The 15,651-nt window shown below is 41.1% G+C and overlaps 1 protein-coding gene across 1 annotated transcript in view; it reads left to right on the top strand.

Moving 5' to 3' along the window:
• The window catches only part of LOC145393725 (uncharacterized), an 86,508-nt gene that overhangs the window by 63,981 nt on the left and 6,876 nt on the right, over window positions 1-15,651 (top strand). The window contains exons 6-9 of the mRNA XM_080267769.1: window positions 5,131-5,286; window positions 13,459-13,631; window positions 13,829-14,014; window positions 14,494-14,688. Coding sequence (XP_080123895.1) covers window positions 5,131-5,286; window positions 13,459-13,631; window positions 13,829-14,014; window positions 14,494-14,688 — 710 coding nt within the window. The remainder of the gene's footprint in view (window positions 1-5,130; window positions 5,287-13,458; window positions 13,632-13,828; window positions 14,015-14,493; window positions 14,689-15,651) is intronic.

The raw sequence follows: 15,651 nt of genomic DNA, 5'->3' as shown, positions 1-15,651 counted from the left end.
CCCTGTCACTGTTTTTTTTTTTTTTTTTTTTTTTTTTTTCTTTTTTTTAATGCAAGAAAGAAGGAACCAAAGGGCAGGAGCCCCCAAACCATTCCTTCCAAGAAAAACAACCACAATACAAAAGAGAGCCAAATTCAAGATCCATTCATTTTGAGATGCCTGGACACACTGCGTTTGAAAGACTGGAGATCATAGGAAGTAGGAAATACAGACAGAGGGAGACAGTTCCAGAGTTGACCTGTTGCATAAATGAAGGACCGGGAGTAACAGTTAACTCTTGCATTAGAGAGTTGGACAGAAAAGAGATGAGAGTTTGTTGCTAGACAGGTGCTACGCGCCCGTCGTTGAGGTGGAGGGATGCACGGAGACAGTTCAGAGGAGCAGTGACCATTGAAGTAGCGATAGAAAAGAGATAAAGATGCAACAGTGTGGCGAATTGACAGAGGCTGAAGGGAGCCAATAAGAGGAGGAGAGTCAATGAGATGAAAAGCCCCTGACTCCACCCCACTAAGAAGTGCTGCATGTTGTTTCTGAATGGCCACCACGCGTCTAACAGACCACAAGCCATGAGTAAATGTATGGTAAAAGTGCCTGTCTGCCTCGTGACAGAAAGGTGAAAATACTGCCCACAGCCTCGCTTCTCCCCTCGTCCTATCCCTCCTTCATACCCTCCCGCCTCCCCCTCACTCCCTCAGTCCCTCCTCTCCTTCGCACTGCAGCTCTGACTCGTGAGTTTTTAATTTTTTTGTGACTTATTCAAATACTGCTGGTCATATTGAAATTCCGAAGTGACCACGAGAAAGCTCATGAAATTCATTATCTAGACATGTGCTTAATTTTTGGAAGGTTCTGGCAAAATTTTGCGCAAGGATGGTGGGAAGTTACAGTATATGAAGGTAAGTTTACTCTTGAACACTATTTACTCTCACAGCATTTCTGTTTTTATTAGCTTATAGTATAAACACCAGTGAAGGTGATGGTATACCATTTATACCAATTTAACCAATTTCTGGTGACATATCTGGCCGTGGAATTTTTTTTGTGGCCAGGAGCAGTTATCGCTAGTGTCAGGTAACTAATTTTCCAAATGTCCTGAGGCGTTTTGTGGATGTTTGTTGTTTATGCATTGTTTCCTTGGTGTTTAGCATTAATATGAATAATCCTGTGTGTGTTTGATGTCTAAATATGGCAGATTGACCTGAAAACAGTGCCAAAATTAGGAGGGGACACTGTACATACAGTAGTGTATAGGTAGGATGTTCTCTGGTTTTCAGTGTGTGTGTGTGTGTTATATTTTTTATGGTTTTCTTGGTGTTTAGCATTACTTTGGGTATTCCTATGTGTTTTTTATCTTTAAATATGCCTGAATGACTGGCATAATTATTCCCTTGTACAAAGGAAAAGGGGAAAAAGAAATGTGTGGTAATCATTGGGGCATTTGTCTTCTTAGTGTAATAGGAAAAGTATATGGTAGGATACTTATTGACAGAGTTAGGGAAAGAACAGAGGAATTAGTTGGAGAAGAACAGGGAGGCTTTAGGAAGGGAAGAGGTTGTGTAGATCTATCTGTCTATCTATCTATTGCCAGACGTCTCAATTCCCTTTTGGGGTGGCCACAAACAAATCGCCTCCATGTCGCCCTGTTCCCCGCCATTTCACTGCCCCGCTCCCAACTCACACCCCCTTCTCTCATATACCTCTCCACCCTATCCCTCCATCTCATCCTCAGCCTCCCCCTCCCTCTTCCCCCCTCCACCTCACTCATATACACTCTCTTCATCAGTCTTTCACCCTCCATCCACACCACAATGCTCCTTTATATCCTCATTTGTCAGCCTGTCTCTCCATGTGACTCCACAGGCTCCTCTTAAATAACTCGTTTCCACTGCTCTCACTCTTGACTTGTGTCTGTCCAACAACGTCCAAGCTTCACTTCCATACGTTAGAGTTGGTATCACAATACTGTCATGTAGTAACATTTTCGCTTCCATGCTCACTTCCCTTTTTCATATCACTGCTTTCAAAGAACCTGCAGCCTTTCTTCCCTGCTGTACCCTTTCAAGCACTTCACCCTCCAAACCTCCGTCCTTACTCATCACACTACCCAAGTACTTAAATGTACTCACATTTTCCAATTCCTCACCATCCAACCTCGCTGTACATTCACTGACTTCACCTCTCACAAAGACCATCACTTTACTCTTCCCTACATTCACCTTTAGATTCTGTTTCTTACACACTCTCCCAAACTCATCCACCAAGCCTTGCAGCTCCCCTTCGTCTTCACTCAACAACACAGTATCATCTGCAAACAACAGTACAGGGAGTTTCCAAACACTATCCTCTCTCACCAGGGCCATTCCAACATCCACTACCTTACCTTGTACCTCTTTTATTACCCCATCCATGTACAAATTGAACAACCATGGAGACATGACACATCCCTGTTTCAATCCAACCTTCAAAGAGAAAAATTCACTTAGTTCACCACCCACACGCACTGCAGCGTTCGCACCATCATAGATACTCTTCACAGCATTCAACAACTTCTCATCTACTTCATATATTCTTAATACTTTCCACAATCCTTGTCTATCCACCCTGTCATATGCTTTCTCCAAATCCATGAAAGCCGCTTACAACTTCTTTCCCTTCTCTAGAAACTTTTCCACTAAAGATCTAAGAATGAATATCTGATCTACACAACCTCTTCCCTTCCTAAAGCCTCCCTGTTCGTCTCCCACTAATTCCTCTGTTCTTTCTCTAACTCTGTCAATAAGTATCCTACCATACACTTTTCCTATTATACTAAGAAGACAAATGCCCCTATGATTACCACACATTTCTTTTTCCCCTTTTCCTTTGTATAAGGGAATAATTATACCTGAATTCCAATCCTCCGGGACTCTCCCTTCCTCCCAGGCCAATCTGCACATCTTCCACATCCATTCTACTACTATCTCTCCCCATGCTTCAGCATTTCACCACACACTCCATCAATTCCTGGGGCTTTCCCCAATTTAACTTTCATCATTGCTTCCACAACTTCTATCCTACTGATTTCTTCCTGTCTTCTCACCTCTCTCCTTCATATCACCGATCAAAAACACTCTCTCATTCCTTCCAGGCTTTTCCATGCACACTTCCACATTTGTCCAGAACTCTTCTCTCACTCTTATTGCATGATCTTGTGTTGGTGCATACACACGCACAATCGCCCACATTTGTATTCCAATTTTCAGTCTTACCCACACAATCCTTGACCCAACTGATCCATACTCTCTAATGCTCTTCTTCCATCTTTTACTCACAACTATACATACTCCTTCTTTTGCCCTCTCATTATCACCTACTTTTGCACATATACCCCATCCATACTCCCATTCTCTCACACTCTCACCTCTCCATTTAGTTTCAGTTATTCCGCATACATCAACTTCCGCACCCTCAAGCACGTGGACAATCTCTCTCTCTTTCACCTCATCATTCGCTGCCCTTACATTCCATGTTCCGATTACCATGTCCTTTGTCTGGTCCTTGTTCGTCATCTTTTGGTCAGTTCTTGTCCGAGGCTTATTGTTTGTCTTTTTAGTTAGTTGTTTTCTGGGAAGGGGCACTAACCTTCCGCCAACTCTTTTAGTCACCTTTTATGACAAGCAGGGATACTGGGGGAGTATTCTTGAAAAAAAACCCTACCCCCAGGGGGTAGTGGAAAAGTTTCTAGAGAACGGTAAGAAGTTGTATGCGGCTTTCATGGATTTGGAGAAAGCATATGACAGGGTGGATAGACAAGGATTGTGGAAAGTATTAAGAATATATGGAGTAGATGGGAAGTTGTTGAATGCTGTGAAGGATATGTATGATGGTGCTAAGGTTGCAGTGTGTGTGGATGGTGAACTGACTGAATTTTTCTCTTTGAAGGTTGGGTTGAAACAGGGATGTGTCATGTCTCCATGGTTGTTCAATCTGTACATGGATGGGGTTATAAAAGAGGTACAAGGTAGGGCAGTGGATGTTGGAGTGTTCCTGATGAGAGAGGGTAGTGTTTAGAAACTCCCTGTATTATTGTTTGCAGATGATACTGTGTTGTTGAGTGAAGATGAGGGGGAGCTGCAAGGCTTGGTGGATGAGTTTGGGAGAGTGTGTAAGAAGCGGAATCTAAAGGTGAATGCAGGGAAGAATAAAGTGATGGTCTTTGAGAGAGGTAAAGTCAGTGAATGCACAGTGAAGTTGGATGGTGAGGAAATGGAAAATGTGAGTACGTTTAAGTACTTGGGTAGTGTGATGAGTAAGGATGGAAGTTTGGAGGGTGAAGTGCTTGAAAGGGTACAACAAGGAAGAAAAGTTGCTGGTTCCTTGAAATCAGTGATAAGAAACAGGGAAGTGAGCATGGAAGTGAAAAAGTTACTGCATGACAGTATTGTGATACCAACTCTAACATATGGAAGTGAAGCTTGGACGTTGTTGGAGGGACACAAGTTAAGAGTGAGAGCAGTGGAAATGAGTTTTTTAAGAGGAGCCTGTGGAATCACATGGAGAGACAGGCTGACAAATGAGGATATAATGGAGCATTGTGGTGTGGATGTGGATGTGATAGGAAGCATTAGGAGGAACACACTGAGGTGGTTTGGCCATGTGGAGAGGATGGAGGGTGAGAGACTGATGAGGAGAGTGTATGTGAGTGAGGTGGAGGGAGGGAAAAGGAGGGGGAGACCGAGGATGAGATGGAGGGATGGAGTGGAGAGGTATTTGAGAGAGGGGGATGTGAGTTGGGAGCAGAGCTGTGAAATGGAATGGGACAGGGCGACGTGCAGGCAATTTGTTTGTGGCGCCCCCCTACGGGATTGAGGCATCTGGCAATAGATAGATAGATAGATAGACTGGATAACACTGCCAAAGTAGCCAGAGGTACTGTACAAATAGGTTAAGTATGGGTTGGAGGTTGGGTATAGGTATGGTCTGGGTATAGTAGGGGGATATTGTTCATTATCCCGACTTTGCCACAACCTGGACATGCCTTTGGCTATATTACGTTGGATGAGTGAGGAATTATTGTATATGAGGTGGATGCGTGGTAAGGGGAGGTATTGTGTGGTAAGTGAATGTGTTTTAAGATGCAATTTTTTTCAGGTTGTGTCTTGGCTGGTGGAGTACATGATGGCTCACCAAGTTCCACTTGACAACAAAGACCACAATGGCAACACAGCGCTCCACCTGGCTGCGCGTACTGGCAATGCCACTGTTTGTTCCATCCTTCTGCAGCATGGTGCTGATGTCACGCTCAAAGTTAGTGTCACTATTGTACAGCCCTCTCACCTCACCCTAGCTGCTGTTACCTGCAACACCTCTCCTTCCTTGCCGTCAGTAAAACCACTGTTGCTAAAGTGATGTTTCTCTTCATAATGTAGAAATATTTATTTATTCTAATCTTGCTACCATCAGATGATATAATTAAACGTAAGTTGGATTTCTAGTAATGAAGAGATCATTTAACTCCATTTCAAAATGTCTTCTTTAAGCTGAATGAAAATTGCCTGGATATGGCAAGAACAAGGCAGAAAAAAGATGCCCACATAGTGTTAGTTAATCTATGAGATTCGAATTATCAGTCACAGATCTTCTTTCTTTTTGTTTACAGATGCAAACCGTAAGTAGTTTTCAGGAATTATTTTTGTCATGTCTCCTTTAGTCTTATCTAAAGTGTAAAGTATTGGAAATTAATATAGATCACCAAAAATGTAAAGAGCTATTGTCGGTGAGTACACATGAATGTTTATAGGAATTTCAGTAACATCTGTTCAGTACTGTAACCAACCTTAAACATGGTCGACAATGTAAACATCGAGGGACCTGAATTTCCAGGTTTTGACAAAGAAACAAATGTAATGGATTTGGTTAAAACATTGATCATGAGGGTTAGTGAATTAGAAAAGAAAGTGGAGGATCTGGTATCAAGAAACATGCCTGAAAATACAGAAAACACTATACAGAGTCTGATGCAGGCCAATGAGATGGCGAACCAGGAGATTGAGAATTTGAAACGAGAAAATATCGAATTAAGGAGAAAACTAGAAGAGAGCAGTAACAAAACGGAGAAAGTGAGTAGTGTGTTAGAAGAGCAAAGGGCAAAGTGGGCAAATGTGGAAGAGGAACAGAAAGAAGTGGTTAGCTTAAGGGAAATCATTCAGGAAGAAAGGGAAATGAACAACAAAAAAATTGAAGAAAATGTAGCGAAAATATTGAAGAAAAAAGAGAAAGTAGTGAGTGAAACTGTAGAAAGGAGCAGATGTATGGTAATATTTGGAAATAGGGAGGAGGAAGAAAAGGCTAGATCCGTGAGACTCGAGAGAGACACGAATCAAGTGAGAAAAATATTGGGCAAGATTGATCCCAAAAGAAACAAGTGGGAAAAAGAAATTGAGGAAGTAAGGAGGATAGGGCCATACAAGAAAGGGGAAGTAAGACCAATGAAAGTTAAGCTGTCATCAGAAAGTGTAGTAAACGATATACTTAAAGTGACCTGGAAACTAAGTAAAGAGGCAGGGATGGAAAATGTTATAGTAAGAAAAGATCTGAATGAAGAAGAAAGAGAAATTTTAAAATCTTTGAAGGAATAAGTGAAAGAAAAAAATGACAGGAGGACAGAGGAAGAATGTAAAACTTTTTTTTGGGGAGTGATGGATATGAAAGTAAGGAAGTGGTATGTGAGGAACTAGAAGTGAGGGAAAGAAGGGGTATGGACATGGCAGTGAATAAGAGACAAATGAGTAAAGATAAAACCAGTGCCGTAAATCTAAGTATCATGTACAGTATAATAATGTGGATGGGTTAATATCCAAGAAAGGGGAAATTGGAGACTATATAAATGAAAAGAAACATGAAATTGTTTGCTTGGTGGAGACTGAAATGCCCCGAGGTGTTGATACTAAATTATTTGGATGGAACAGTTATAATATTTGGAGGAAAGATAGAGAAAGCAAGTTTGGGGGAGGTATAATGATTTTAACCCACAGTGACCTAAGAGCAAAAAATATAGAAACTGAAAATACCAGGGCTGAACTTTTGGGAGCTGAAATAGAAGACAGTTATGGAGAAAAAATAGATGTAATAGTATTTTATATGCCTTCCAAAACTAGGACATGGACAAAAGAAGATCATGAACAGTTAATAAGAGAATCCATTATTAAACTAAAGATGATACTTGAACAAAGAAATAGAATAATAATAATGGGAGATTTTAATTGTAGAGAAGTGGACTGGGAAAGTATGGATGCTGGGAGCAATGAGGAATCATAGGGAAATAAATTAATGGAATTGGTGTTGGAAAAGATGTTAACCCAAGTAATTAAAGAAAATACAAGAATTACGGGTGACGACGAACCGTCAAGGCTTGACTTAGTATTCACATGGGACCCAAATGATGTAAGGAACATAACCTACCAGTGCCCCATTGGTAAAAGTGATCATCTGGTTATTGAGATGGAAATGGTGGGAGTAAGGGATGGAGAAAGGGATGAAAAACACAGGAAGAATAGATGCAATAACAGGAAGGCAGACTTTCCTTCCCAGAGGAACTTTTTCCAAAATGTAGACTGGAGTAAAATGAATACGATCACAAATGTTGACGAGAAATAAGAGTTTCTGATAGAAGTGTATAAAACAGGAGTTAGTAAATGTGTCCCAAAATTTTCTGCAGCTATGGAAAGGAAGAAAGAATGGTTTAACAACAGATGGAGAGTGGCACATGAGGCAAGAAAAAGAGCATGGAATAAAGTGAGATGAAGGTATAGTGAAACGGCTTGGGAGGAGTACAGTACAAGCAGTTAAGAAATGAATATGGAAGGGTGTGGAGAGAAGAAGAAAGGAAATATGAAAAAGATATTGTAACTAAATGTAAAAAGGAGCCGAAATTATTTTATAAGTTTGTGAATGGTAAAATGAAAGTTAAGGACAATGTAATACGAATGAGGGATGGAGATGAAACCTATGAAAGAGAAGAAGAATTGTGTGAAAAAAAATGAACAACAAACTGCAGTCAGTCTGTGTGCTGGAAGAGGAATTTAGGGAACCTGAAACAGAACCCAGGGTGACGGGAATGGCAGAAATTATAGTGGATGTGAATGAGGTGCTGCAGCTGATGAGGGATTTGGATGTAAGAAAAGCAATAGGACCAGATGGTATGTCTGGATGGATCCTGAAGGAATGTGCAGACCAGTTAGTGTGGCCTGTTTATGTCATCATTAAGACTTTGCTGGAAAATGAACAGTTACCTAAAGACTGGAAAAGAGCAAGTATTGTGCCAATCTTCATGGGAGGAGATAGGGATGATCCACTCAATTATAGACCTGTATCACTTACCAGTATTGTTTGTAAAATCTGCAAGAAAATTATTAGAAAAAGATGGATAAAGTATTTAGAAGAAAATAAAGTGATAACACCAAGACAATTTGGTTTTAGGGAAGGACGATCATGTGTTACTAACCTGTTAAAGACTTGGGAGTGACTATTCAGGATGACTTGTCACCAGAAAAACATATAAACAAAATCATTGGAGGAACTTATGGATTACTGACCAATATGAGAGTGGCTTTTAATTTTATGGATGAGAAAATGCTGAGGGAGTTGATAGTGACCATGATAAGACCAAGACTAGAGTGTGCGGCTGTGGTATGGTCACCTCATTTGAAGAAGCATATTGATAAACTAGAGAGGGTTCAGCGGATGGCAATAAGGATGCTACCATGTTTAAAGGAACTCACCTACGAGGAGAGACTGGAAAAACTGAAGTTACCAACGCTGCGTGAGAGAAGAGAAAGAGGTGACTTGATCACGATATTTAGAAATGTAAGAGAATTGGAAAGAATCATTAGAGAGGATCATTTTTTATTGGATGATGGAAGAACAAGAGGTCATGACTTCAAGTTGAGAAAAAGTAGATGTCTCAGTAATCTTAAAAGGTTCAGTTTCCCGAGTAGAAGCATAAGTATTTGGAATGACTTAGATGAGGAGGTGGTGCAGGCAAAGATCATTCATGTGTTTAAAACTAGATTGGATAAATGTAGATATGGAGACAGGACAACACGAGCTTAGCTCAATTCCTGTATACTACAAATAGGTAAATACAAATAGGTAAATACACACATACAAGATGTGACAGTGCAAGCTGAAATAATGAACAAATGTTTCCCATCAGTTTTCACTAAAGGAAGGGATTTTGTGGAGGGGGAGGGAGTGACCAGAAAGGTAGTGATAAAAGATATAAAAAAGGAAGTGCAAGAAGTGTTTAAATTACTGGAAACTCAAGACGTAGGGAAAGCCACAGGATTGGATGGAATCTCTAATTGGGTACTGAAGGAATGCAGAGAACAACTTGTAGATAAGATTCACGGTTTAATTGTGTGTTCTCTGGAAGAAGGGAAAGTGCCTCGGGAATGGAGGGGGGCCAGTGTGGTACCAGTTTATAAGAGAGGAAACAAGGAATAACCCCTGAATTATAGACCAGTGTCCCTAACCAGCATGGTTGCAAAATTGTGCGTGAGAATCCTGAAAGACAGATGAATAAAACATCTGGAGGAGACGAATATTTTGGCTGATAAGTCAGTTTGGATTCAGAAGTGGAAGGTCATGTGTTTCCAAATTGTTAAGCTTTTACTCGAGCGATTGATGTGCTACAAGAGAGAGATGGTTGGGTGTATTTAGATTTGGAGAAAGCCTTTGACAAGGTACACCACAAGCAACTAATGTGGAAATTGGAGCGCATAGGAGGACTGGAGGGAAACCTCCTGGAGTGCATGAGAGACTTCTTGAGAAACAAACAAATGAGGACAGTAATAAAGGACAGGATGTCTGGACGGAGAGAAGTAACAAGTGGAGTCCCACAGGGCTTCATAACTCGTCATAGGATGAAGAATGTTGCTACTTGTAGGAGCATGTAGAAGATTATACAGATGACTCGTGGAGTTGTTACTTGTAGTTGATTGTAGATGGTTGTAGTTCGTTGGTTCGTCGTAGAAATTGCAAGATTGTTTGTATCAGCACTTTGTTAAACTACTTGCAAGGCGTCCTTTGACCTCTTCACCTCTACATCAGCGTGATGATCGGGGAGATGGAGGGGGCTGGTTGGAGAGAATACTGTCAGGAGCTGGTTGTGAGTTGTTGGTTGTGAGTGGTATTTTTTGTTTTCAATCTTGATATTTTGTAGGAATTCACTGTTGATTCGTAGACGAGGTTCGTATCCCACTGCTGCCACCAAATAATGTCATAAAAGACTTTGTAGTTACTTGTAGAGAAGTTATATATATTTTAGACTTGTGGTCGAGCGGTTGTTATACGTGAGTAGTTTGTACGTAGATAATCTTGGTTCTCTTGTGTCATGCAATGACAGGAGAGGTAAAGAATAGTATGGGACTATTTTTATTTGTCTTGGAAATATTAACAAAGTCTCTCACACACGAGTGAAGTTAAGTAGAGTCCCGTGAGCTACCTCCCTGTCTCGCTTTCTCTCTGATTTACGTAAACGATATGGTAGATGGAATGAAGAGTTATGCATGTCTTCTGATGATGCAAAGATCTTGAGGAGAGTAAAGCTGAGGAAGACTGTAGAATGCTGCAGGAGGACCTGGATAGGATTCATGGTTGGAGCCGAACTTGGGAAATGAAATTCAGTGCATAAAAATGTAAAATATTGGAAATGGGTAAAAGTACCAACAGCCCATCATTGAATTATTTGATGGGTAATGAACTACAGTGGGGCACCAATTTTCGCGCCTAATTGGGTCCAAAAATAATGCGCGAAAGTGGAATTAGTGAAAGTTGGGGCATTGTCTTTATGGCAAAAAGGCTAATTGGTTCCCGGTTATCCTAAAGTAACATCAGATTTTCATTTTCACTTGCAATACAGTACATCAAATCACTATTGTACATTGCATTGTGAGATACAAACAACTATCTTCCTTTTCATTTCATTATTATACTGCCGTTTCTTCACTCCAACACAATACGCTCTTTTAGCCTTGGCCTTTCCTCCCGACTTTGAATGTCCCGGCCACTTTTTATCACCACCACTGCCTCCCGGCCCTCCCCTCACACCACCAGGCTCTCCCCCCACACCACCAGGCCCTTTCCCCACACTACCAGGTATAGTAGAGGCCATTGAACCGTGAGAATCCAACACAATGGAGCTAGCACGCTCGTACACAATGGCGGGAATGGGTGGACAGAGTGTTGACATGACGTCATTCAAGATGGCGGTGGGTTGCAGGCGGCCGGTGCTGGAAATTCAAAGTTCAAAATATTGTCCCAAACCCAAAATTTGTACGCGAAAATCGATTTTTTTCAAGCGAAAGTGGAAGTTAGGGAATATTTGGTGCATGCCGCGAAAGTGGATTCCGCGAATCCTGCTGTAGCGAAAGTTGGTGCACTACTGTAATCACAAAAGTGAGAGAAGAGAAAGATTTGGGAGTACTGGTCCAGGATAGTTTGTCACCTGAAAAACACATTAACAAGACAGTTAGAGAGACATATAATCTCTTGACTAACATAAGAGTAGCATTTCATTACATGGTGAGGAGGTGATGAAAAAATTGATAGTGGCCTTGATCTGCCCCAGGTTTGAATATGCAGCAGTAGTGTGGTCCCCACACAAAAAGAAGGATATAAACAAGATCGAGAGAATACAAAGAACAGCAACCAAGATGGTCCCTAGCCTGGCAGAGCTTTCGTATAGAGAAAGGCCAGAAAAGCTGGATCTGCCTTCCTTAGGAGAAAGGAGAGAGAGGGGCAACATGATTACAGTGTTCAGGGCCATGATGGAAGTAGATAAAATTGACAGAAAAGATCTGTTTGTATGGGATGGGAGTGTAAGAAGAGGACATGGAATGAAACTGAAAAAGCCAAGTTGCTTGAAGGATATCAAGAAATACAGTTTTCCTTATAGATGCATAGACCAAAGAGATTGTCCAGTCTAAAAACTAAATGAGTTCAAAGCAAAATTTGACTTATTGAGAAACAGATGGGACCCCTCGAGCGTAGCTCATGTCCTGTATGTCACAAGTAGGTAAATAAACACACACACACACACACACACACACACACACACACACACACACACACTCTCTCTCTCTCTCTCTCTCTCTCTCTCTCTTGTATGCTGCAGCTGCTGCTGATGTGGTCACATAGACAATAAAGAGATGCCTGATAGTCTTATAGGCTGAAGTTCTCCAGCTGGATGTGGCCTGGAGTAGTCTTATCATAGGGGTGGTTAGGGTATATTGCATATGAAATGCCACTCATGCAATGGGCGGAGCTACTGTCTCCATTCGTCTGGACGAAGTAACTTCGCCTTGTACCTGTACGTTCCAGGTGGGACAATAAAGGATTGAATGATGGATGTATAGTATTCTTTTTTGCTTTGCCTTGTCTTTTTTCCTGTAGTGATTCAATTATTTCTATATTTTTCTTGTTTCTCTCCCATACTTACTTGTGTGTCTCTTCATGTCATTTACTGTCTTTACTGTTCCACTGACCTCCTCCCCATTCATTCTCTTCAGTATTGTATGCATATTTTCTCTTTTCTTTTTCATTGTATTGTGATGTCATCATATACTTCACACTGAAGTATAGCAAATGGATTGTACCTTTTTTGGGGGGAGAGCATATTTCAGACATTAAATATTTTCATGTTTCTTTTTACATTTTCAACCCTTAGACTTACCAATGTCGACCTGGGTTGTCGTGCGTTTGTCAACCTCTGACATCAGTATGATGACTTTTCCCGTCATCCGATGTAATCTCTAAAGAATTATTTAGGGAGTCATCATTTTTGTTGGATGACGGGCAAAAGTGGGCGGAGCTAAGCCTGCCACAGCTGGTGCATGCATGCTCACTTGGTTTGCTTGGCTCAGTGTGGTGTGAGGTTCCTCACAGGTAGGATGTACACCTCTTGACCTCCTGCTGAACACTTACACTCCTTTTACTCGCATATATATGTGGCGTTATTATTTAAGAAAATAGAACAAATAATGCATTATTGGAAAGGAAATTCATTCTGCTATGTATTGAAGCAAAAAATATTATTACTTCTTGAATAGTTTTTTTTTTGGCGAATATTTTTTTAAAGGACAGTGTAAAACTTTAGCATGTCAGCTGACTTCTACTCACTTTTTTTTGCATTTTATTTTGTATGTATTGTCTTTTTGGACAATGTACAACAGAGCAAAAACTTCATTTTCGAAATGAGACCAAAGTGGCCTTGCTATGGTGAATAATAACTTTCCTACGAGCGTTAGAAGTAAAATATCTCTACGCGACTGTTCTGAAAGCTCTCAAGCAAGAGTTACGTACACAGCCAGAATTTACGCTCCTCCCTCTATGGGATAGGGTTAATTGTGACATTTGTTGTGTGATGTGGAAGTAGTGAGATTAATGCTTGAGTGATGCCCTCCTCTTCCTGTGTTTCAGAATGACCTTGGCCAGAAAGCATGGGAGGTGTGTGTGGTGCGGGGTCATCTGGCTTGTGCCGAGTACCTTTGTGTTCATGAATCAGGTTTTGGCCTAGCTACCGACCTTACCAGGCGAGAGGCAGAATTGGAGGCAGCCATGGCAGACAACCATGACCTCAGAGTCAACTTTAAGTAAGACTTATGATATTTGAAAAACAGATTGTGTTTACATAAGAAGCAATCGCAAACCTTACTTGAAATTTCACCATTACTTTATATTTAGTAATATAGGTAGTCAGTGCATCTTCGTATTTTCACATGATTATTACTAGTAGTAGGTAAGTCATTATAAGCGAAGGATGTGTTTCAAAATATGTGGTGTGCTACAGGGAGGTACTTGGAGTGGCACGGCGGTTGGTGAAGGAACGTGAGGATGCTGTGCGGGAGTTGTCACGACTGCAGGACCACATGGTTGAGGCACATGACAATATCATCATGGCACTGCAAGTGCTGGCTGAAGAGAACACCACCCTCAGGGACAGAATTAATGGTGTCAGGCAGTCCACACATGCCAGGTCTGTAATACATTCTGTATTTTTTGCAGAAACTGACAGCTGTGTGCCACTCCATTTTACTTCTGTTAATCCTTCTGGTGCTGAAATGGACACTATATGGTGGCATTAACACAGCCAAATAGAGTAGCCATCTGGTTATGCAAATGTCCCTCAGCTCCCTGTCCCTTCAAAAGGAAAGTGGTGGACTGTGGGAGAAGGGTGACTTGAGCCTTCATTCCATTAGGTTCATATTCAGATGAACCTGTGGCTGCAGCTGCTGTTACTGTCATGCTAGGCCTTGCTAAGTACAGCTTGTAGCCTGAGGCAGAGGCTACTAGGAGTTGTTGCTATTCATGTTTTTATAATTATGAGGCCACTTGCCCCTGAATGAGGTGTTTCTTTTCATTAATCACAGTAGACTAGTGTGTTTGAAGATGACATTGTCAGTGCTTGGACATCTCTAATAGCTAATGATACTGTGTTTGATACCTGATTGTCAGGGAGCAAGTGGAATCAGTAATTGAGTACGTCAATAGTCTGCACGAGCGGTGGCAGGGAGCACAGAAGACCTGGTTTGGGTCCTCGCTGGTGGACCTGGAACATCGATTGTTACTGGTGGAGGAGGCGTGGAAGAAGCTCCGTCACCGAAGTCACCGCACTGTGGCCACAGCGCACCATCCCCTGGATGTATTTAGGTATGCTGTTTTCTTCGCTGCTGCTCTAGATTTAGTGTTATTTTTTTGACACGTGAAGCAATGCAAACCTGTGAACTGTTGTTGCCACACAAGCTGTAATACTTCCCTTGGCTGGAGGGAAGTTGTAGCCAGATTTTCATACTGTACAGAGGCTTGTTGTCCAGTTTTAAGGCAGTAATTCAAAGCTTTGCTAGACTGCTTGAAATGCAGTTCCCTTTGACACTTAATTGTTTAGTCTGTAGAAAGCTTTGAACCTTTACCAAAAGGTCATTTAGTGTGTGATTCTGTCTGCACTTCATTTCAGCCAAGGGTAGAGGTGGAAGGTGCGCAGAAACTAGGGTTCATTAGTACTTTATACTGGAATGGCTTTAATGATGATCTTGTAATACATTCATACACAATCTTGTAATACATTCATATATATGTACATATATATAAACGATGTCATGCTTCCTGTTTAAGAATACCCACAATAAGGTTGGGCATGATAAAGCAGGTGCTTCATGTAGGCTGAAAGCTAAGGCAAGTGCCATAACCATTTGAATACATTCCAACGACTGCAGGAAGCCATTGGGGAAAAAAGAAATCAGATGTGTAGGAATATCTGTAACTGTATGAGTCTCAGCTTGGACTTTGATTATGTGAACTTGTTCCTGAATGTTTCCTGCCTAAGAATGATGGCTGTTTGGCCAGTTACCAAGTTTATGGTCACAATTTACTCTCATGATACTACATCCCAAGGTCAATAGTAATCATCCATCTACAACATACATGGTAAAAATAAGGAAAAGTAAGAGAACTTTTATTATACAAGGTGTCCAACATCATCATGTTATTTACTTATAACCTTATGATAGGTTCATAGTATTCCAAACATTAAATGTGGTGAGATGTCATCTAGAGTGATGATAATTCATACAGTGTTAATGCATACACATAATAACATTCTAAGAAGATCTTTTC

Source organism: Coenobita brevimanus, chromosome 25 (assembly GCF_032717465.1).
Source record: "Coenobita brevimanus isolate Jiangsu-jjx chromosome 25, ASM3271746v2, whole genome shotgun sequence".
Classification (NCBI taxonomy): Eukaryota; Metazoa; Arthropoda; class Malacostraca; order Decapoda; family Coenobitidae; genus Coenobita; species Coenobita brevimanus.
This window is presented reverse-complemented; position numbering and strand designations above follow the sequence as displayed.